The sequence below is a fragment of the Glycine soja genome, chromosome 1 (assembly GCF_004193775.1).
Source record: "Glycine soja cultivar W05 chromosome 1, ASM419377v2, whole genome shotgun sequence".
Taxonomy (NCBI): domain Eukaryota; kingdom Viridiplantae; phylum Streptophyta; class Magnoliopsida; order Fabales; family Fabaceae; genus Glycine; species Glycine soja.
Window position 1 is genome coordinate 55,297,904 of NC_041002.1, and position 24,221 is coordinate 55,322,124.

The 24,221-nt window shown below is 29.4% G+C and overlaps 3 protein-coding genes across 3 annotated transcripts; 2 read left to right on the top strand and 1 right to left on the bottom strand.

Annotated features, from left to right (window-relative positions):
• The first annotated feature begins 677 nt into the window (after positions 1-677).
• Positions 678-6,134, top strand: LOC114424562 (myosin-11-like). The gene is made up of 9 exons (XM_028391420.1): positions 678-976; positions 1,275-1,475; positions 1,557-1,679; positions 1,849-1,886; positions 1,993-2,101; positions 2,399-4,675; positions 4,866-5,003; positions 5,279-5,355; positions 5,537-6,134. Exons 1-9 carry the CDS (start codon positions 899-901, stop codon positions 5,766-5,768), a joined length of 3,273 nt encoding a protein of 1,090 aa, XP_028247221.1. The 5' UTR covers positions 678-898; the 3' UTR covers positions 5,769-6,134.
• Positions 6,135-10,540: 4,406 nt separating this feature from the next.
• Positions 10,541-11,759, bottom strand: LOC114405891 (protein LURP-one-related 4-like). Its single transcript, XM_028368410.1, has 3 exons — positions 11,494-11,759; positions 11,149-11,370; positions 10,541-10,935 (listed from the first exon to the last, which is right to left on the bottom strand). The coding sequence occupies exons 1-3, from the start codon at positions 11,719-11,721 to the stop codon at positions 10,801-10,803; spliced, it is 585 nt and encodes a 194-aa protein (XP_028224211.1). The 5' UTR covers positions 11,722-11,759; the 3' UTR covers positions 10,541-10,800.
• An 8,321-nt stretch (positions 11,760-20,080) lies between these two features.
• On the top strand, positions 20,081-23,684 carry LOC114424572 (rRNA-processing protein fcf2-like). Its single transcript, XM_028391430.1, has 6 exons — positions 20,081-20,341; positions 21,664-21,898; positions 22,108-22,168; positions 22,904-22,981; positions 23,106-23,221; positions 23,348-23,684. The coding sequence occupies exons 2-6, from the start codon at positions 21,666-21,668 to the stop codon at positions 23,457-23,459; spliced, it is 600 nt and encodes a 199-aa protein (XP_028247231.1). The 5' UTR covers positions 20,081-20,341; positions 21,664-21,665; the 3' UTR covers positions 23,460-23,684.
• The last annotated feature ends 537 nt before the right edge of the window (positions 23,685-24,221 follow it).

Consider the following 24,221-nt stretch of genomic DNA (forward strand, 5'->3'; position numbering starts at 1 on the left):
GTATGTCAGGTTTTAATTCAATATACTATCATTCAAGATATGATTAGTGGACCCTTTAACCCAGGATTCGAACTGCACCATCATATTTATTTATTACTCGTTTGTCTCGATTGAAATTTTTGTTACTCCTTACCGTATCAACCACTTCTTAGAAACAAACAGCCAGCAGGGATTTCAGGTTTGTAAAGAAAAGAAAAGACCCAAATAAATTAAAATTTCTCTAACTTCCCTTTCACGGCCAAGACAAATTTTCTTTTCCCATGGATTACTCCTACGCCTTGTTTTCTTCGTTACTAGTATTAACCAGATATATATTTCAAATTAAAAGCATTCAACAACTCTCATATAATATAGTCCATTTCATACCATATGCACAGGAATTGTTGTTTTTCAATTCAATAATAAAAAAAAAAAACCGACAATAAAGGGTATTATGGACATATTGTCAAATGAGAAGATACGTTATTGTCCGGTCCCTTTAGCCACCCATAAAAGCACAAGTCCGTAATAATATAACTAAAAAAAATACATGATCGTCTTCTTTACCAAAAAAAAACATTTTTCACCGAATTATTTCTTTAATGAAGTTAAAAAAAAAAAACTATATTTTAGAAATAGAAGTTTCCGCTTCAATTCAATATATAAAATAAATATAAATATTAAGTATATGTCATCATCTGTTTCTTATAAGCCGTTGCTGCGAACAGAACAGAGACGACAACAACAGAGGAGCAACGAAGCACAACATCAGATCCACCTTACTCTGTTTGCTTCCAGTTTTCATCACCCTCATTCTCTGTTCCCATTCTGCTTCCTTCCACGTTCTCTCTGTTTCGCTTTGGGCCAATGAGTTGAACCACATTGAAGGAATCCACTTGCAGGGGAGTGAGTGAACGAGATGTTTCGTTCTGCAAGATGGAGAAGCGAGAAGAACAGGGTCAAAGCTGTTTTCAAGCTGCACTTCCATGCCACCCAGGTCACTTTCATATTCCTCTGAATTTCAGTTTTCCTCTTCCTTCTCTGGATTTTAATTGAGTTAAAAAGAGAAACCATTTTTTCACCAACAGGTGTGGATAAGTTGTCTCGGGCCTGTAGTCTCATTCCAAAAAAAGAGACAATTTTTTTTAGCCCTTATTTTTGTTTTCTTGAAAAATGAAAATGGGAGTTTGGAATAGAATCTGAATTTTGACGATGTACTTATTATGGTGCTGAATTATATTTGGTTTGGAATGAGATGGTAAAAAGAGTGGTTGCATTTGGTGATGAAATTTCAGGTGTTTCAATCTGGGATGGATGCATTGGTGCTGTCTATAGTTCCAGGGGACATTGGAAAGCCAACTACGAAATTAGAGAAAGCTACAGTTCGAGATAGAACTTGTAGATGGGAAAATCCGGTCTATGAAACTGTTAAGTTTATTCAAGAACCCAAGACTGGGAAAATCAATGACAAAATATATCATTTTTTGGTTTCAACGGTATGATTTTTTTTTCTCTATCATATATTGTTCAATTAGTTTCTTTTTGTCAATGTGATCTAATTTCTGCACTCTATGCAGGGGTTACCAAAAGCTAGTTCCATTGGGGAGGTTTCTATGAATTTTGCTGATTATGTGGAAGCCACTAAGCCCTCCTCTGTCGCTCTTCCCATCAGGATTTCTCACTGTGATGCTGTTTTGCATGTTAGTATTTGCTCTCTTTCTGATTATTTTTGTTTTCTAAAAAAAACAAAATTGTGGTCCAGATGTGAAGTTACTTGAAATTTCAGGGAAAACTAATGAAAAGTTTGAGTAAGACATAAGTTAAAGCAATGTTGATCTTGGTAAATTTTATTTGGTGCTTAACAAACAGGTATCAATTCAGAGGCTGCAAGAAAACGGTGATCGAAGGTACAAAGGGGGAATTGCCATGGTTATTTTTGCCTTTCAGGTTTTAGAGTTTGCCTCAACTCAGTTTTTGATGATGTGGTTTCTTCTTGTTCGGTAACATTTGCAGAGAGGAAGAAGAATGTGAAGATGTGAAACTAAAGTCCGATGATAGGAGCTCAAGGAATCAATTAAGCAACGGCAATAAGGATGAAACAAGTAGAAGTTGTTCTTCTGAAGTATGAATTTCACCCTTTGGGCTATGAATTTTGTCACTTCTTTTTATGTCTCAGCCTATGTGATAATTTGTCTCACTTTTTCTTTTCCTCTTTTGGGAAGAAGGGTGCAGGCAAATGTTATTTAAGTAAATGTCATGCTTTCATAATTGAAAATTTCTTTGATATATAAATTAAACTGGCACGTCCTTTCTAAGTACACATTTATCTATTTCTTTAATTGATATACTATAAATTAAACTGGCATGTCCTTTCTAGTTTCTAAGTACATGATTCATCCATTTCTTTTTTTGTTTGCAGGATGTGTCTGCCAAAGCAATCATCAATAGAGCTGAATTGAGTTCTAATTATAGGACATCTAGTGGCTCTGATATGACATTGTCAAGTTCTGATGACAGCTCTGGATTTGATACTCCCCGGGAAATTGGACCTAGAAAAAAGAACATCCACCTCAACACAAAAAGGTTTCTTCCAGACCCAGTTTTACACCATGCTTCAGAACCTCAAAACCTTGCTCTCAATGCCTCAACATCAATGCATGATGTACATCAGAGATCACACTGGGACTGGTCAGCGGGTTCGGAGCATAGGCTAAGTACAGATGATTCAACATATGGTTCTCATCATAATTCTCTCCCGAAGGAAAGCAACCAACAACCTTCTCCTTTAGAGATTGAAAGTCTCAAGGCTGAACTTGCTGCTTTGGCCAGGCAGGTGAATGTGTCAGACTTGGAATTACAGACCCTCAGGAAGCAAATTGTGAAGGAATGCAAAAGAGGGCAGGATCTTGCGAAAGAAGTCATCGTCTTGAAAGAGGAAAAGGAAGCACTCAGGACAGAATGTGACAATCTCAGGTCTTTTCAGAAACGCATGGATGAGGCCAAAGTGAGGAACAGATCACAATTGGAAGGTGGAGATCTTCATGCTCTTGTTGAAGAAATAAGACAAGAATTGGATTATGAGAAGGACCTAAACGCAAATCTCCGATTACAGTTAAAGAAGATGCAAGAATCTAATGCCGAACTGGTTCTTGCAGTGCAAGATCTGGATGAAATGTTGGAGCAGAAAAATAGGGACATATCTAACCATTCCTATATAAATGAGCAGGATAAAAATTCCCAAGAGAAAAGGAAAAACCTCTCTAAATGTGAAACGGATGATGACGAAGAACAGAAAGCATTGGAGGAGCTTGTTAAGGAACACACTGAAGCCAGTGAGACACACTTACTGGAGAAGAAAATAGTAGACCTCTATGGTGAAATAGAGATGTATAGGAGAGACAAAGATGAGTTAGAGATGCAGATGGAACAGCTTGCACTGGACTATGAGATACTGAAGCAGGAAAACCATGGCCTTGCATATAAGCTGGAGCAAAGCGATCTGCAAGAACAGTTGAAAATGCAGTATGAATGTTCATCTCCTCCTGCTACAATGAATGACATTGAAAACCACATCAAGAATCTGGAAGATCAACTCAAGGAACAATCAGAAGACTTCTCAAATTCTCTGGCTACCATTAAGGCACTTGAAAGCCATATCAGAGGATTAGAGGAGGAAATGGAGAAACAAGCACAAGGATTTGAAGCTGATCTAGAAGCAGTGATGCATGACAAAGTTGAACAAGAGAAAAGAGCCATCCAAGCTGAGGAAGCTTTGCGAAAGACCAGACTGAAAAATGCTAAAACTGCTGGGAGGCTTCAAGAGGAATTCCAAAGGCTCTCCTCGCAAATGACCACCACATTTGATGTGAATGAGAAGGCTACCATGAAAGCATTGACAGAAGCAAGTGAAGTGCGTGCACAGAAAAGATTACTGGAAGAAAAGCTGCATAATGTCAAAGAAGAACTGGAGTCATCTAAAGCTGATTATGAGGTAAAACTGAACCAACTTTCGAACCAAATAGATATGATGAAAGTTCAGATACAACAGATGTTGTTGGAAATTGAGGACAAGTCCAAGCAGCTTCAAAATCAGAAGAAGCACGAGGAACGAGTTATTAGGGATTTCTCTAATGAGATCGTGTTACTAAAATCTGAGAATGGAAAGCTTAATGAGGATATTTCATGCTTACATGATCAAGTAGAAGGAAAAGAAATTTTAAGAACTGACTTGGAAGCTATGAAAAAATCAATTGAGGAATCTGAGGCACTCGTACAGAAAGGAACTGTGGAAAGAAATGAACTGGTGGGTACAATTGCATTGTTGAAGAAGGAGGCAGAACAGTCACTTAATGAGCTAAACAGAATGAGACATCTTAAGGATAAAAAAGAAAAAGAGATTAGAGTCTTGCAATCAGAGTTGGAGGCTGTTAGAGCTCAGTACAGTGACCTGAAACTCTCTCTTTCTGAGGACGAAATTGAGAAAGAAAAACTACAAAAGCAAGTTTTGCAGCTAAAGGGTGAATTGAAGAAGAAAGATGATGCTTTAATCAGCACCGAGAAGAGGTTCAGGGAAAGTAATGGACGCGCACAACTTACTGATGGAACTAAAAATATTCCAAAGAACAAAAAAACTGCTTCAGTTCCTCAGAATTCAAAGGAAATAGCCAGTCTGAGGGAGAAAATAAAAACACTTGAGGTAAGGTTTCAGATACTAATAGTCTGAAGAGATGGGACATTTTAGAAAAATGCATGATGCCCAAATGTTAATATTTTCATAATTTCATCTACTGTCCCTTTTTTTACTCTTATGTGCTTTCTTAGGATAAAATTAATTTACTTGTGGTAATTGAAGTGAGCATGTTAATAAAAAGGATTGTTTATGGCAGGGAATGATACAGTCAAAGGAAACTGCCTTGGAAACTTCAACAACTTCATTCTTGAAGAAGGAAAAGGAACTCCAGACCAAAATTGAGGAGCTGGAGGACAAATTGGAGGAATTCAACCAAAGTATTGCTTTGCAGAAGGTATAATCATATAATGCTAGTGCACTTTATAGACAGTACTGAATTTTAAGCCCGTTAGTGATTAGAATTTATGCATATTGCAATATAAAGATTTCTAATTATATTTTTGAGAACTGAAGTTCCATTTTTCTTAGGACGAAGCTCATTTGTTCCATGAAGTTTGAATTACTAACCCAATGTTGCTTGGAAAAATTAGACTTTCATTATTGAATTGTTGATTTATGAAGCAAATTACTTATCTGGAATAAATGTATATTGGCATGCCCTTCAAACAGGTGGTTCAGGATAGAAGTACAGTTGAGCATCTCAATGCTGCTGCATCTTCCTCTGGGGTTGCATTGTTATTCAAGAGGTCTGAATACTTTTCTACTTTCCTTCAATGCCCTTTTTCTCTCCCTATGGCATTAAGTAGACATTGTTTAACAATTTAGTAACAATTTGGTGAATTTTCAGTTTGTCTATGTTACTCTTGTAATTTTATGAATTCAAGCCATTGAATTGTTCAGTTATTAATTATTTTCTGGCCATGGCAGTAACGTAAACTTGCCGGAGAAAGAAGCAGGAACCTCCATAATGGATACTTCAGATAGCATTCTTGCTGACTTATTAACCGAGCTAACATCATTGAAGGAGAGAAACAAATCAATGGAAAGCGAACTTAAAGAGATGCAAGAGAGATACTTAGAAATGAGCCTCAATTTTGCCGAGGTAGAAGGTGAAAGACAAAAGCTCGTTATGACTGTACGGAATCTCCAGAAAGGCTAATAAGTTCCTCCTGATATCTTGGAGCCTGCATTGCATAGTTGAAGCAGCGGCCTTTGCAACTAAACACATTTCTTAACAAATAAATTAATGTATAAAATGGTAAAATACATGTAATTTTTTTTTCTTGCCCTTGATATTTGCTTCCAAGTGCTAAATGTGTTCCCCATTGGGTATCATTTTACAAAGTTATCAGTTAATTTGTAATGCCCAAGTTGTTACCAATGGTTCTCTCTTGCTCTCATGTTCGGTAAACAAGGATCAGCTGTTTTCTTGTGTCTTTTTTGCTTTTATAAGCATACATATTCTTTAATCTTTATTGTATCTATTAATATATAATACAAATGATCAGTTCTTTTATTGATATAATTTTTTTATCTGACCTTTATTGTTAAAATTTATGTCTCTTGCATATGTATTCATCCATTACTGCATCTTTTAATTGATATTAAAACAAACTCTCATTTATTTTACTTTACGAGCTGAAAATGCTCCTCTAGTGGTTCCTTTAACTTGTTTTGTTGTAGTTTTGCCTTCCCCAATTTTAAGCTTGATGAACTTGGGAAGAATTCTTTTATCAACCATTACTTGTATGCCTAAATAGCTGCCATGTATTCAACTTCTATAGTACATGGAGCTACAACAATTTAAAATTTGGATAACCAACTTATCACCCACCCTGCAAGTGGAAACACGGAGTTTTTTTTATTATTATTATCAAAATCTAAATCGACATAGTGCCTACAATAAATTATAATCCTTCAAAATATAATATAACACCTCAAGTTTCTTTGATGAATCTAAGGATGCACTTAAACATTTCAATGCTCTCTACCATGATGTATCATGAATCTACTAATCACTCTCACTTCTTATGCCATGTATGATTTTGTACAAATCATATTCATCACTAATGTAGACAGTACTTGAAACATTTTCATCCTCTCCACTTTATATGTACATATATATTCAACAGTCTTTAATATATGCTTTAACATATGTATTTAATATATATATATATATATATACATATTTAATATGTTTTAATAAATATAATATATGTATTTAATGTAGTATTTATTATATTTATTAAATATTAAATACAATAAACTTTAATGATAATATTAAAACATAATATTTTATTAAACTTAATAAATTCTATATGTGTTTTTTCGGTAATCCAATTTTTATCAACATAAGAGTATAAAAATCAGATCACTATTATTTTGCACATCTAGTTAGGGATCCCCACCCTAAAATGAACATTATAGAGTGTTAATGCTTTTCTTACTTGTTATCCATTCCTGGATTTTGATTTGGAAGGCTATTTTACTTTTATTAGAGTTTAACCAATATTTCTTGTAAATAAACAATCATGTGAGATGTTGTAGTAAAATTACTGATATTTGAAGTTATTATTTGGACTAGCACATACATCATAAGATATAATTATCATATTTTTTACACATTTATAAATTAAATCATAATTTGTTATTTTGAGAATTAAATTTTTGCTAATATATATATTAAGGGACCAATATTGTGATTATCCAAAAAAAATCTAAAATAGTAAATAATTTATATATTTTTGGTAGATATTTATTTTAAAAAAAAAGCAAAAATATTGGAACAAGTTAGAGACCAATATAAAAATACTAGATTTATATTAAGAATATAAATATTATATAAATAATACCATGCTGGCTTATTATTAAAATAATACTCAGTACAGTATACCATCCAAAAAATGTGCAGAAATTGAAACTTCAAAAAGTGGCATTGAACGTTCCGTGGAAAGTTTAAGGCTGACAGAGGAAAGGCAAGGCTGGGGAAGGCATGAACAAATGAAAAAAAAATAAAAAAAATAAGTATCATGTACATTACTGTGTAGTTGACTCATTGAAATTAAAGTAAGTAAAATGATATTTTTACCTTTAATTTCTGTGTCTGTCTGCCATATATCTAAGAAGGCATATGATTAGAGATGATGGAATGTGTATATTCGGGGCGGGGGGCTGTCAATCAACTTGCTCACCGCCAAAATTTTGTCAAATATGTAAAACTGAAGATATGGCATTGCAGGAAAAAAGTGAAAACAATGATTTTCTCTCTTTTTTATTTTCATATTATATTAAATCTAACCTATATATATATACACAAGTAAAGATTAAATTATACTGAAATAATTTTTATATTTATTATATTATTTTTATAATTTAATATAAAATATAATTTTTATTGATTGAATGTTAAATCATATATTACATAATTAATATCATTTATGTCAAATGTTATTAAAATTAAAAAATAAAAAAATCAAATAATTCATATTTTTTTATATTTTAAAATATATGTTATGTCGATCTTTTATTTATAAGAATAAGATAATAAATAATTTTATATTAATATGAAAATTTATATGCGTATAAAAAAATTAATTTAAGAATGAGTTTTAAGAAAATATTATTTATTAAAAATTATTAAATAATAGAGTAATTATTAAAATTATAATAATATAATTTGATTAATTATTTACTTATTTTGTCCAATTAAAGTGCGGGATGAGAATTGGCTCTGTGGCTCAGAAATACTTTTCAAAACAGGCATGCTCTTACCTGATGAGACGGTTTTGGCTTCCCACCGATGGAATATTCAATCAATCACCGCTTTATCTTTCACGTATCAAATTTTCAGAAGAGTATGTAACCCTAAATATTTGGTCAACATCAGTGTTCCCAGCTCTTGATTGGTAGATTTAGATGATTTTTTAAAATTAGTTATATTTTTTAATTTTAAGTCAACAGTATCACTTAAATTAATGATTTGTTGATTAAATTAGTTATATTTAAAATAACACTTTAAATTTAGTTTTATTTTTATAGTAAATTAATTTTTGAAGTATAATTATAAATAGAAATTTGAAATACAAATTCTTCAAAATTATAAACATTTATTTGATACTTTCTATTTCTGCCAATTTTATTTTTTTCTCTCGTATAATATTACTTATTAATTGTAGTATTAGGTTTGTGTGCATACAAATTTTGTTTCACTTATATCTATTATTATTGATACATTTCTCTTCTATTTTTTTCTCTTTCTAAACATAAAATGAGAGATTAAGAGTGTTCATAAAACATTTCCCTAATAAATATCTCCGTTGTGATTAATATCTGTTAAGCTATAAATCAACGTCTAAAGTCAAGGCATTGTACGTACCTTTTTGAAAATTAAATCTATTCCATGCATCATCATTATTATTTTGAGAAAAACTAATCACAAACCAAACTAAATTTCAATTAATTTTCAACGTATAAACTAGTTTGTTGTCCATTTTAGTACTTCTAGAATCTAAAATGAAGGGGCTGCAGGTGTGAGTTGAGATATTTTCACTCACATTCGATCTTTTTCCATACAAAACATTATAATTTGTATTATATTAAATTTATCTCACATTTATGTTAGTTTTTTCGCTTGGGCCTGGTTTGTTGTTGTTTTTTCATGTAATACCGGTGTTCATTATTAGTAAAATAGAGGCTTTGGTAAGCCAGAGGTAAATAAAAAAAGGCTTGGATGTAGTTTTGGCATGTGATGGTATGGTTCTTACAGTTGATGTGTAATTGTTTTATATACCTCTAACAGTAATATATATATAGTATCTTATTTCAAAACGATTCCTTTGATTTCCTTCGTCTGGATCTTATAAAATTTCGGCCATGTACATAGTTCAAAGCTAAGGCAGGAACTTCTAGTTGTTACTTTTAGAATGGTGTATTAGTCTTTTAGAATGTATCTCTTCTTGAATCTTGATATTGTTTTTTTTTCGTGAAGTATCACCTTTTGTATATGTGTCAGAATAACTCTTGTACTTATATATATATATATATATATATATATATATATATATATATATATATATATATATATATATACATTCCTCTTTGATTGTTAAAAAAGAAACTTATATATAATAAAGGATATAAGTTTCACCTATTTTTTCCTCGGAATAATCTGTATTTACAATAAGATTTCTAATATGTATTGTATTATTACAATAATATATAAAATAAAATGAATATACAATTTTGATCAATGAGATATATGTGTATATAGAATAAAAAGGTTTGAGTGCCACTTTTTTTTTATAAATTTTAAATCTTCCATTGAATTGGTGTATGGTATTGTATTGCACAAAATTAAATGTTTCATGTTTGTTTGTTTCAAATGCATATGCATCTACAAATAAGTGATCGTATTAATTAAGACCAAATCACTTGTCTCTGTTTTCTATTCTTTTCTCGGCCCCATCCCTTCCTCCAAATAGATAATAATAATAATAATAATAATAATAATAATAATAATAATAATAATAATAGAAAGTATAAGTTACTTTTTAATTATGTGTCTTTTTTTTAATCAGGAGACAAAAAAAAAAAAAAAGGTTATTTTAGTCAACTATATACTTGTCACTAAACTAGGGTGTGGAAGTTATTGTTTCTATGAAAAGATTGTCTAAAATTTATCTGAAGGACAAATGGAGTTAAACAATCTTAATTAAAGTGGATGATTAGTGCAATTTTCTTATGTACTTAAAGGTGGTTAGTACAATCCCTTAATTGCACCAAATCTTCTATTGTTTAATTTTATTTTTACTTAGGTAACTTAAATAACCTTTTTGTTAAAATGAATATATATAGTAGATGACTGGATGGTAGGCCAAGTTTTTCATCTAGTTTTGTGCCTTTCGTGATTTTACACCGAACATAAACACAATATGAGAAAAGAGAAACGTATCCAAATTCATCACCATTCACTATAATACCGAATTCCTAACGGAACTCATCACAGTCTTCTGTGTATGTACAGTAATAAAAATAAAGTCAAATACGGTCTACAAAACTGTTTATTTGGAGAAAATTTAGAAAAGCAACGATGAGGATTACATAATCAGGTTTCAGATACAGCGAAGCCATGAGAGTGCATGCTGATCTCAGAATATATATATTATATATAGAGAGAGATACTATTCACAAAATCACATTCTGCCGCAGATTAATCCGAACACAATGACAAGAGCCATTATGAGAGAATGATCTATTCCGCCCTCCACATCCAACGTTAGAACATCATTACCCAGCACAACTCCCGATGACGAGTGTTTTTGCTTTGCCTGCATGTTGTCAAAATAAACTAAAAATCAAGGCAAAATATCACTTTCCTCCATTATATTTTAGTATACTATATATATTAATGATCAATATTAATGTGGTGCGTGCATTTCAGGCAAAGCTTTAGATCTCAACACCAAAGTCGAAATTATTTTTGAAAAAATCACAATATTAATGAATCAGAACACAAAAGGAAAAAAGAAATTATTGCGTACATCGGCAACCGTGTCTCCATCTATGTTGACAATCTGAAATGTTGTTTTGCCACCGATTTTCTTTATGCAGTACTTTTGGCACTCCACTGTAATCTGGCACGTTATTTTTCTTGTGACCATCTTATAACATCTTTTAACTTGAAACCACGGCTTCTCCTGGGTTTTGAAGTTAGAATTATCACTACCTCTATAGACATCCCAACGTCCAAAAGCAAGTAGTTTCTGCAAAGTAAGTATATGGTCGAAATTAGAACAAGTTAATTGAAACCGTATTGAATGATCTAATTTAATTTAATAATTTACAAAGTTGACACATGCAATACCAACAACTAATTAATTAATTACCTTGTGTATGGTACAGAGAACTCTGCCTCGCAGATCCAAAAGGTTAACGTGTCTTCTACCCTTTGTGTCATAGTTATCAACGCGATAAACGATGACACCATTTGAATCATAGACGGTGCAACCGTTAGAGTGGAGAATAAGTGATTTCATCCAAAGGGTATATGTTTCTGGTCCATGGGACATGCAGGGAGAGGAAGTGGGATCCTGAGGGTAAACCTTCTTGGCCATTTTGGCCGAATGAGAAAGAAAGATAGAGTTGTCGAAGACTGAAGTTGAAGGATGAAGCGGTGGAAAGGCTAATTGTTATATGCTAATTAATTACCAACTAGGCAAATGTCTTCCGAAGGTCAAAGACTCAAAGTACCTTTTGACTATACTCACAAAAAATATTAGGTACTTTTCACTTTTCAGAATAATTTTATTCAATATATGAGGGTTTTTACGGTGATTCAATAATTTTAGGAATTTTATTAATTTTTTAACTAATTAAATTATATTTTATTTTCTCATTAATTATTTTTTTTTTAAATTAGTCCTTGATTATTATTTTTAAAATTTTAAAATTACAACTCTTTTAAATTAGAAAATATGATTAAAAATAATTTTAGAAGTCTGAATCCTAACATTTTTTACACTTTGTATAAAAAAATATTTTGGGATTTAGGTTTTAATTTTTTTTAAAAGTAACTAAAATAATTTTAGGATACATACTTTTTAAATTATCTTTAATCATATTTTTTACTTTAAAAAGTTATAATTTTAAAATTCTAAAAAATAATAATCAATAATTAATTTGAAAAAAAATAACATATTTTGATTTATTAAAAAATTAACGTATCAAAATTCTCAAATTATGGTCAGCTCTATAAAAACTCTCTTTTCTCTCTCTCTCTCTCTCTCTCTCTCTCTCTATATATATATATATATATATAGTACTCGCGGAAAGTGTACGTACATGTCATTAATTAATGAATGGAAATTGAAAAGAGAATAACGTTAATTGAAATTTACCCAATTAATTAATTAATCAGTTTTTAACTAAATTATATAGTTTGTTTTCTACGATATTAGACGTGGAAGTAGGCTTCACCCAATATGATTTTGTTTAAATAAGTTTAGTATGTTTAAGAAATTTAATTAAGAATTAAGTCGTGATATGTTATTTGTTATAAGTTTTTCTTCTAACAGGGTTAATCTTTTTAAAAGTATAATATAACTTCTTAACCTATTTAAAAACTTATTTTATATCAAATATATTAATAAGTGTAACTTATCCCTGAATAAACTAATATATTTATAATAGGTTAACAGAGAAATTTTTTATGTAAAACAAATTAAAATTATCAAAATTAAATTAAATTCCTATTAATGCATGAGACACCAGTAGAAATGAGTAGGGTAGATATTATAAGAGCTCAAATTGTTTTTTTTTTGTTTTTACAAATTGTTTTACAAGTTGGGGAGATAGATATAATGAGAAAAAAAGTAGTGAAATAGTTGAATAATGTAATGAAAATAGATAAAAAAAAATCATAAAATTAAATATCTTCTTAAAATAGAATAACCCTTTACAAACTGATCTGGCATCCTATTCATGCTTGATTGAATATATAGGGAAAGGAGGTAGAGAGAGTGGCCATTTCCCATCAGAGCACGTTTAATTTTAATTAAGCGTTAGATTGGGTATGTCCGTATGTATAATGCAGACAAAAACATTCTGTTGAGTTTATTAGTTAAAGAGAGAGCAACTAACTCGCCTCAATTAATAATTTGAAAATTGTTCTTATAAAAATTAATTATTAAAAATGTTTTTCGACACAAATTTGAGATAAAGAAAAGCTGTTCCTTTAATTTTAGAGTGCATTTTGAAACGTGTGTATAAAAAACAAAAACAAATGAGAAATAGGAAATAGGTGACGCTTAGTTTAGTTTGAGTATTTATTTTCTGTTTTTATTTTTTATTTTAATTTTAAAAAATAATTTTTATTTTTAAATTTTTAGTATTTAATATATATATATTATTTTTTTAGAAAATAAAATTAAAAACACTCAAATCAATAGTTACCTTATATACAATATTACAAATGATGTAAAAAAATTGTTTAAATAATAATAATCTTATTCGGTGGGAACATAAGATCTACATGAATAATATATGTAATCTAAATAAAAAATAATTTATTTAATAAGTTATTTTATTAGTTTTGACTTTTATATAACAATAATATTAAATAAATAGGAATCTTTTATTTTTTTTATGGCCGTAATCTTTTATTTATTTGATCGAAAGAAAATGAAGAGAAAAAAAGTTTAAAATTAAAATTAAAATAAAGAGGAGAGGGAGAAATATTTTAAAAAGCGTTATTCATTTTACTTTGATCAAATAAATATTAAAAATATATCATTGTATTTTCTTTCTTTCTATCAAAACATACTATTTATAAGTAAAAAACTGAAAACGAATATGAATGGATTTGCAGGTTTTCCTTCTTTTGTCATAGTTAATAATCGATGTTACACTAAAAAAACATCTTATTTATTTTGTAAATGAGGGTATATATATATATAAAAGATTAAATTATTTTATATAACAACTATTACATTATTTTTATAACTTGATATAAAATATGATTTTTAAATATTGAATTATATTTATATATTACAAACATCATTTGTGTAAAATTTTATCAAAATTAAATAACAAAATAAAGTAATTAAATAATTCATATTTTAGTATATTTTAAAATATTTATATTAAGTCTATTTTAATCTTTACGAACAAGATAACAAATAATTTTTTATTAATATAAATTTTTGTATATATGATATATGAAAAATGAACTTTCAATCCAATGATAAATTTTAAAAAAAAAATATTATCTAGTGATTAAATTACACTAATATAAATTTGATAATATTACATAATTTTTATAATTTGATATAAAATGTGATTTTAATTAATCTTTCAGGTAAATTATATTTACATATTATTAATATCATCAATGTTAAAATTGAACAGCAACAAAAACGTAATAAAATGATTTATATTTTATTATATTCTGAAATATTTATATTATATTATTTTTAATATATATGAATAAAATAATAAATAATTTTAGATTAATATGATATAATATTGTTAAAGTTATATAATTTGTATGACTTGATATAGAATGCGAATTTTATTGATCTGACTTGTTAAATTATATTTACATATTTTTAAAATTGTTTGTCATATTTTATTGAAATTGAGTAACAAGAAAATAATTAAATTATTTATATTTTAATATATTTTAAAATATTTTATATTTCATTGATTTTAATCTATATAAATAAAATAAAATATAATTTTAGATTAATATAAAATTTTATATATATAATTTGTGTGAAATTTTTTTTAATCTAACAATAATTAAATTTTAAAAATTATAAACGATATAATAATTTTAAAGTTATATTGTATATTGATGTGATTGGAGTTAAAACAAGCGGTTGAATTTGTGGAGTTATCTACAACATGTTGGTAGAGGGCGGCTATAGAGTATAGATGTCATGCCCACAAGTGATAATAATCTTAATTATTCTGTACTTATCCTATCTGCTACATCTTAATTAATCATTATCCTGTCTTTCTTTATTTAGGGAGGAAAAGGAGAAGTGATTGTTTGGTGATGTAGCATTATAGCCAGAGAGGAGCAACCGAGCATCTGATTAATATTTCAGCCACTGAACACTTCTTCTCACATCATAGTTAAGTTAATATACACGGGATTAATTTTTTTATTGATAAATATTGATTTTTTTAATTTTGTTAGAAACACTCGCGAAAGAATTTAAATGCTTAATTTTTCTTCTTAACTCTTTTCATAAATTTCTATTTTTTATCTATTAAATCAATCTTATATCTTGTAAGTAACATCAACCTAATAATAACCTTGAATTGGAGTTACGTTTATAGCTATTGGTCAAGCTTGTTGTCGTTGTTGGGAATATATAACTGCTGACAAAAGAGAGCACTTTATGCTTTTAGTAATAAAAATATTGTGACAATTATATAAAAACTAATTATGTATTAATTGAGATAAGTTTTTATATTTTGTTACTGATATTATTAGTATTAGTAACTAAATTATAAATCATCACTATAAATTTACTAAAAATGACATATATATATATATTTATATATTTATATTAAATATTAATAAGAAATCATTTATCACCAGGTAATATGAAATATTAATACTTTTTACAATTTAAAGAGTAAAAACTGAATAGTTTCACATTTTATAAGGGATGAAAAATAGGTGAAACAATAAATACATAGAAAGAAAGGAAAGAAATAATAAAAAAATGTTATGGAAAATGTAAAAAGAAAAGATGTAACAAAAAAGAAAGATGTAAAAAACTAAAATTCATATTAGAGTCAATTCTTATCACGGTCATGAAGCATGTTTAATTGTAAAATGTATTATTGAAATTAACATACATATGAATTTTAAAAATTCAATAATTCAAAATATTTTTATTAGAGTTAATTTAAAATAATTTCATCTAACTCTAAACATATGCATAGTTTGTTGCATGATTAAGGTTTTGTTTGAATATTTTTTTGCATACTCGATATTGAGAAGAAAATTTAAATAAAAAATAAAATGAATTATAGTTATTTTGTAGGTTTAAATTAACTAATGCACCTCAGTTTTTAGAGAACTTAAATGAAAGAAATTTGATAAAAGTTAAAATGTATAAGTTAATTTTAACTTATAAGAAAAGTTTAATTTATTTTTTATTGTCTCATATCTCGATAAATACTTATAGACAAATTTATCTAAACACAACTTAAGTATTTGATTTTCATATATGCCCACACGTTGTTTCATGTGACACGTTAATACTTCAATTATTGTTGATATTTTGGTTTATTGATGTGAGTCAAATCCATTTACAGCACACACATTGAATAAATTATAATTAATATGTTCGGGATGCACTTATGAAGTTTAAATAAACAATGAAGAAAATATAAAAAAAAAACAATAATAAACAATAGTATTGAACAAGCATATCTAATCAAGTACGGAATATGAACAAGTTATTGGTCCAATCAATAAAACAACAAGTTTGCTTACGAAACAATAATTAAAATTGAGTTCATGGTGAGATATACTCAAGCCGATGATTTTTGTGGATTTAAAAAACCAAAAAGTATTATGTGGCAATGACATGCCTTGAGGAAACGACGAGCCGGATACATATGTAGTACCCTTTTGGCAAGAGGTAATATTACATTTTGACTTGAGTTTATCTTATATTCTATAATATTCACGTCATTGATACTACGATTATTATAGAATTTAGTTATAAATATGATGTTATACGTGCACCGAGTCAATACTAACATTTTTTTGGGCAAATGTGTTGAAATGTAAATTCAGTTGACAATGCTAATTCATAATGACAATTTCTGCTATACATGACGATCGCTGTAATTAACTTGTGTAAAATATAGGATTATTTAATAAAAAAATTACATAGGACTATCACAACTTTCTCTTCCATATTATTTTTTCTTTTGTTTTTTCATCTCTTCCATATAGAAGTAGGCAACAAACAATATAAACAATGATCGGGTACCTGACCTACAAAAAAATGAATGGCAAATGATAAGTTGATTTAGGATTAAGCTAGGGAAAATTAAGGGAAATAACGGAGGAGTTATTATTATTGTATATTTATTTTTATTTCATTTTTTTTATATTTTTTATCTCTGTTTTTATTTCTCATTATATCATTTGTCATATTATATTACCTTTCTCTCTCTCCCTCATCACTCTACCCCATATACTTCAAAAAAATAAGATGCACATTCAACAATTTTCATAAAGAAGTGATCATAACATGAGGTCATAAATTTGAACTTAATTAATAGCCATTACCCAATATTATACCAAAAAAGTGAATCATATGAAGAAAGAAACAGATAAGGTGGACAGAAACGAGTTATTCGACTTATGAAAACAGTTTTAGACAGAAACTTGGGCTGGCTGTGTCCCTTTCACACGTTTTTAACACCTGACATTCTCGGTCACCAAAAAGAAAGAAGAAAAATAAAAGAGTTAGCCGTTAGGTCGACATTCCTTTTATCTTCATGCATGTCCTTGAGTTGTGTTAGAGTTAGAATAAGAAAAAATATATATTTTTTTCCAATAAAAAAATGTCACATTATTGTTTTGTTTTTTATTTAATTATAACATATTTTTTATATATAAGATATTAAGAAAATTTAAAAATACTACACAATATCAGTCACTGTTCCTTTAATATACAAATAATAGAAGAGGTGAGTTTAGAAAAGTTCCGCCGCCGATATAGAAAAGTGTAAGGAAATCATATTTAAGTGCTGCTTCATGTGTTTGATCATTTTTAGCACGCTGTTTCAGTTTCATCTGTTCGTGTAGAAATCAAAATGAATCTTGGCAAAATATGTTTTTATTTTATTTTATCTTTTAATCAGCAAAAGACATTGTATTAAGAAAGGGGTATTATGGGTACAGGGGTACGTACCCTCCCTTACACTGTTTCTGGCTTACAAAAGAAACCCTAGCTACTCTATATATATCCTGTAACCTACAGTAATGTATATAAAATGCTATACTTAACAAATTATAAACTAAGTATTCCCCCACTAACCATACACCCCGCAAGCCATAACACAAAACATATCCCAGAAGTCTCACTTATCGCATGTTCCAATCCCTCTCACAATGGATTTATCATGGATGAATTGTAAACTTAAGACATTAAAAGAATAATTATATTATAAATAGTTAAGAATAAAAATTAATTAGTAATTATACGATAAAAAATGTTTAATGTCATTATGTCAATGTCAATTTTTAGTAGAAAGATGTAGAAAAGAAAGACAAAAAATAAGGGAAAAATAAAAGAAAATAAGAGAGAAAAGGTAATTTTTTTTAATAAGTGATATAATAGAGAGAGAAATTAGAAGAAAAACGAAATTAAAAATGAGATCGAAAATAAAGTAGGTGCATGAATATAAATATTCATATATATGATCTCTTTAAAAAATTAGATGTATGTATTTTTAATTTTAAATTTTGAAAATAAAATTATATTCATTATTCATATTTCTCTTATTAACTAATATTTTTATTTGAGTAATTTCTTGTATATTGATCTGAAATTTTCTCAAATATATTTCACTAATTTTGCTTGAAATCAATTATTCATATATTTTGTTTTTGACAAAGAATTAGTCTTTTTTTAGGTATGTTGTAAAGTTGGGGTGAGGACCGTAAAATACTCATTGACATATCATTTCCTAAATAATCATAAGAATAATCAAAATTAACATGTGTGTTGACATTTTTAACAATCACATTATGCAATAGGATATATGTATATTACATGCTTGATTACATCCATACACTAAATATGTGTTGACATATAATTGCAAATTAAGTTTGAAACACTCTGAAAGTTTACTTTATATTATTGTTGGAAAATATTTTTCTTTCTTTTTTGTGACATTGAGATAGTATTTACTTCATCTAGGATATATACCATTACAGTAGCTCATTATTAGTTAGATTCAATTTATCTTCAAAAAATTTTCCGGAAAAAATTGGATATATTTTTACTTCTGTATGTTACACTCTGGGAGCTTATGCTTTCAAAACATAATTATACATATTGGAGTTAATGATTTACTTGTTAATGCCATTGTTTGAATATGTAATGCTATAAAAAGCACACTAAATCCACAAGTCTTGCAACACAATTACTTAAAGCATGCTTGCATGTTTAGCATGATTACCTTGAGAAAACTTACCTTTCCAAATTATAAGACAATTTTTTTCCTTCTAATGTATATAGTGAATATTGAACTTAACATACTAGAAAAATCAAGTGTCTCCCCATTTTATAGTAGACATTTAATGTTATTGTTGTTAGTTCTTATCAAATATGTAGTCCCAAACATCAGATTCACACCTTTTTACAAACCTTCTACTGTAATGCTTCTATTAATTCAAATATAATCATCTACACTATCCGCACATGCCAATATCGTGTAACATTCTCCCTTTTTTCTTATTTTCTCCTACCGTGAAAAACCTATTATATTTTGATCTAAAGAGTATTAATTCCAACTACTAATGTAATTATTTCCAGTAAAACCAAATTTTGAAAGAAGTTTCGAGTCCTTTAAATTTGGGCGGAGAATGGTCAAATTAAATCAATTTATTTATTTTTTGACATAATTTTTTTCAAGTAATATGATTAGTGTAAAATAATAATAATAATAAATAAAATAATGTTTTTTAACTTCAAAAATTTATGCTTAGTATAGAAATTATGTTTATATACAAATAACTAAGTACAATTGTTAACTTGAATTAACGTTAGTTAATTAATTAGAGGTTCTTTTTGTTGTTGGGCTAGCACGTACTTGTAGCCCAAGTAGTGTGTGTTAGGGTTCCTTTCTTTTTCACTGGGCTGGCTCGGTTAGAGCCTAGTATAACTGTGTGCACCGTTGTAAGAGCTTCAGTTTTGCTTTTCTTTTCACACGCAAATTATTTGTACTTTTTCCTTATTCACCAAAACGGCGTCGTTTTGATTTGGGGGGAAACAGCACAACACGTCGAACTACCCTCCCTCACTCAAAACCCTCGACGCTCACTCCCTCTCTCACATCGCAAGCCAGCCACCGCCTCCACTGGTGGCACTGTCATAATCCGGCGCGAAGTTGCCCCCTCAACGTGGGAGAGTGTCGCTGAAGAAGTTGTTTCGGGTACGGCTAAGAGATTTCTGGGAATCTCATCCTGAGGTATTTGTTTAATGAGGTTTATGGTGAAATATGAAGCATTTCTTATTGCTGATAATTCAATTTTGCCTTGATTTTTGTTCCTGCAAAGCATTACTCGGTGGTTGTGTAGTTTTGTTCATGATTGTGGTTGTTATTGTGCAAGATTACTATAGGCGTGCAATCCCTTTTATCATTGACTTTGTCAGTATGAAATGGTAATGGCATAGTTTTTGTTGCTAGGGCTGAGTTCTTGAGACGCTGTTCCAACTTAAGTCTTGTCATCTGTTCGGAAATTCACAATTCATAAATGATGATAATTTTTAATTAATCCGTTTTTTTTAATAATGAGCAATTACTACTGCAATCACAATAATTACTTTTTCTTCATGCATATTATTGTGTCTGAGGGATGCATCCATGTGTAGGGTGATGAAATCTTAATATTTTTTGTCACGGTGCCTTTGAAATCTGAATATGTTAATTAAATCATCATGGTTGGGGAAAGGTCTGATTTCTTGGATGAAGACTGAATACGAGTGCCTGAATTTGATGACACCACTTTGACTCCTTGGGCATAAATAGATTATTTGCTATTGTAGTTGTTTGGAACTTATCACGTTTGAAACTTTATTTGTTTGGAACTCTATGTGTGACTTTCTTTTGTATGAAAACCTTGTCATTTCTTTAATTATGACTAATGTCTTGGCAATGGACTACTGGATTTAGCATAGTTTGAGATTTTTTAAGGTATGGTTTGATTTTATTTTTTTCTAAGCATAAAGAGTTTACAGGTTATGAATTATTTGGAATTTTTTATTATAGACCAGATCATGTGGGTCAACTATTGACTCATCGGGTCTACTCCTGACCAGTGACCTGATTCACTGACCAAGTCAATGACTGGTCTGAGTCTGATAACATTGGTTTAGCTTGTCCCTTTGTTATTCATACGATTTACTTACCTAGCTGGCTAGCTTATTCTCTCAACTGCATATGTTTCTTGCATTACTGGTTTGTTTAAATCAATTTATTTTTTCTAACACATCTCAGGTAATGCACCGTCTATTTCTTTGTTTTGTGCATCTTACTCAAACCTTTACAGTATGTTTTTCATTGGAATTTTCTTTGTATGCTCATATTATTGGGAGTTATTTGACACTACCGCAAATTATGAATAGTCCACCATTAACTTCTATTTAATTCCAAAGTTGTTTTTTTGTGAAACTAAACACAAATATGAGAAGTGCTTCCTATTGCATATGTGGTTGAGATTGTTATTCTTCTTGTGTGTGATTATTAGATATAATTTTTGGGATCTCATTATGCAATTGACTTTGATTCAGGAATGCCAGCACACAAACCAGTTGTTGGGTTATCATGGCAACCACAGTTGCCTATTCCATCATCATTCAAAGCCACTGATGGGTCTCATACCAAACCTCAAACTGAGGCATCAAGCAGCACTGTTAGGAAATCCAGTTCAGAACTGGTTGATGGCCTTTTCGTCCCTCCAAACGATCCCAGAAAATTAAACAAGTTACTGAGAAAGCAAGCTAAAGATACTGCTGGGAAAAATTGGTATGCAAATGAGCATATTGTTCTCTCAAGCAAGTTTGCTAGCATGGCCGTTTTTTTTTTCTTTGGTTTTTTATCTATTCATTTTTGCACAGCTTAGCTGGATGTAGTGATAGTAACCTGTTTTTTGCAGTTATCTTTTCTTATGGTTTCTCTTTTGCTTTTTAAGTTGGAGTATAAAATGTAATTATCTTATTATATTAATCTGTCAGGTTCAATATGCCGGCCCAAACCATCACCCCTGAGTTGCAGAAAGATTTGAAGTTATTAAAGGTGCTTTTGAATTTTAACATCTCTACCTTTCTTTCTTCAAGGTTTTTTGAATATGGTCAAATATGATGTTTTGTGAAAGTAGCTTGGATTGTGTAATAACATACACATACATAATTATATTCAAAATGAAAAGAATTAATGAAAGTGAAAAGCAGCAAAAGTAGATGATTCTGCTTTCTCCAAGTGATATGGTAATGGAGGAACATTTAGGATTTAAATTTTTATTACTGTTTTGGAATGAAAATTTTAGGTCCTTTTTATGTTTTACTTTTGCTTTTATAAGAAACCTTCTCGTTGTCTGGGACTTGGATTATGTAGGATGTAAATTTAGATTCTTGCTTGTTGCTAATGCTGTATGTTTCAATGATTAGTAGTATTTGCTGCTTCCTTTACCCCATTTAAAACCAATTAATAATTGTCAGCCCTGATTCGTAATTATATCATGTTACAGTGTTACCTTAGAACTCTTCTGGAAATTTCCTTGATGTGGTGAAATAAGATGCAATGATGTATATTATTGTATAAAATTTCAAGTTAAACTCTCATGCAATGGCTATGTTCATTTGAGGATGCAGTGACAAATGTTGAGTCGGATTAAAAACATCAGAAAAAAAAAGTCTTGCGCACATGCAGAGATTTGAATGTATCTCTAAATTTGTGTTAAGCTGCTAGTTTTGTTTTGTGCACCAATTCTTATCCTTGGACATTAACAAGCCTGTACGTTGATGGTTACAGTTGAGGGCTGCCCTTGATCCAAAGCGGCACTACAAGAAAGGTGATTCCAAATCGAAGACACTTCCCAAATATTTCCAGGCAGGTTTTCGGTTACATATGTTTGATCACACAAGCATATGTTTGAGTGTTATTACTTCTTCCATCAAAATATGAATTTCTATTTGACAGCTTTTTTATCATTTGAAATTTTGAATATGATCAGGTTGGAACAGTTGTAGATTCTCCGTTGGACTTTTTCTCAGGCAGATTAACAAAGAAGGAGAGGAAAGCAACGCTTGCAGATGAGCTGCTTTCTGATCAAAACCTTGCAGCCTATAGGTAAGACAGCCTTAAACGATATTACTGTCTGGTTAAATATGAAAAGACCTCTCTAAATTAGAGAGTTGTTTATGCATGTTCCAATGCTCTCTAGGTTACTTATTCTTCATTAACTAATTTTTCTAGGAAGCGGAAGGTTCGAGAAATTGAAGAACAAAATCGACCAGCTGGGAATGAAAAGTGGAAGATTAAGGGTAGCAATTCCCGGAAGCGGGCTAAGGAAAGGAGGATTTACTGAATTTCTACTCATTTTAGCTGTGGGCGCAGATTATAATGCTTTTTGCAGTTTAGAATTATTACAGGTTATATGAAAATATCTTAGCTGTAAAACCTATTGATGCTGTGTGTTCTTCTATCGTGTTTGACCAATCTCTTTAAACTCTTCTGCTTGGGTTTTTCATACTTGGACCACATTATAAAATTTAGGGGAAATTGCACTCACCTCTCCAGAGGTCCTTTCAAACGACAATTACATCCTTTCTAGTTTTTAAACAAACACTTACCCCACTTATTTGTTTAATCAAGATAAAAGAATACCAATGTCTTTAGCCTCTTCTGTTTCGGAATTCTGTTTCAGCCTAAAGCACGTCTTTTTTTATGATGAAGTAAAAGAATACCTTTCATTTTGTTTTAAGAAAAGTAATGGGTTTATTATATTTTTAGTCCCTAAACTTATGATAAGGAGGTGTATTGTATTAGGATTTTAAAAGATTATTTTAACTTAAAAAATCTTGTGGATTTTAAAGAGATTATGTAAGAATATTATGATTTTTTTAATATTATTTTTGAGTTTAATTTTTTTTAATTTTAATGAATTTATATCAGAAAAATTTAAATTTAAATGGTTTGAAAGGATTTTATAGATCTATAAGATTTTAAATTATTCTTAATAACTTTAACACGATTTTTTAAATAATTAAAATTATTATTAATATATATTTTATTATTTAACATTTCTCTTAAAAACAATTTTTTCTTGATTTTTCGTACACGTTAAGAC

Excerpts from the sequence above, each read along its gene's own strand:
- LOC114424562 (XM_028391420.1), top strand. The coding sequence starts at position 899 with ATGTTTCGTTCTGCAAGATGGAGAAGCGAGAAGAACAGGGTCAAAGCT. Across the intron at positions 1,680-1,848 it reads ACTGTGATGCTGTTTTGCAT|GTATCAATTCAGAGGCTGCA; the intron begins GTTAGTATTTGC and ends CTTAACAAACAG. Across the intron at positions 5,356-5,536 it reads GTTGCATTGTTATTCAAGAG|TAACGTAAACTTGCCGGAGA; the intron begins GTCTGAATACTT and ends TGGCCATGGCAG.
- LOC114405891 (XM_028368410.1), bottom strand. The coding sequence starts at position 11,721 with ATGGCCAAGAAGGTTTACCCTCAGGATCCCACTTCCTCTCCCTGCATG. Across the intron at positions 11,371-11,493 it reads TTCTCTGTACCATACACAAG|AAACTACTTGCTTTTGGACG; the intron begins GTAATTAATTAA and ends CTTACTTTGCAG. Across the intron at positions 10,936-11,148 it reads ATGGAGACACGGTTGCCGAT|GCAAAGCAAAAACACTCGTC; the intron begins GTACGCAATAAT and ends GACAACATGCAG.
- LOC114424572 (XM_028391430.1), top strand. The coding sequence starts at position 21,666 with ATGCCAGCACACAAACCAGTTGTTGGGTTATCATGGCAACCACAGTTG. Across the intron at positions 21,899-22,107 it reads GATACTGCTGGGAAAAATTG|GTTCAATATGCCGGCCCAAA; the intron begins GTATGCAAATGA and ends TTAATCTGTCAG. Across the intron at positions 23,222-23,347 it reads CAAAACCTTGCAGCCTATAG|GAAGCGGAAGGTTCGAGAAA; the intron begins GTAAGACAGCCT and ends TAATTTTTCTAG.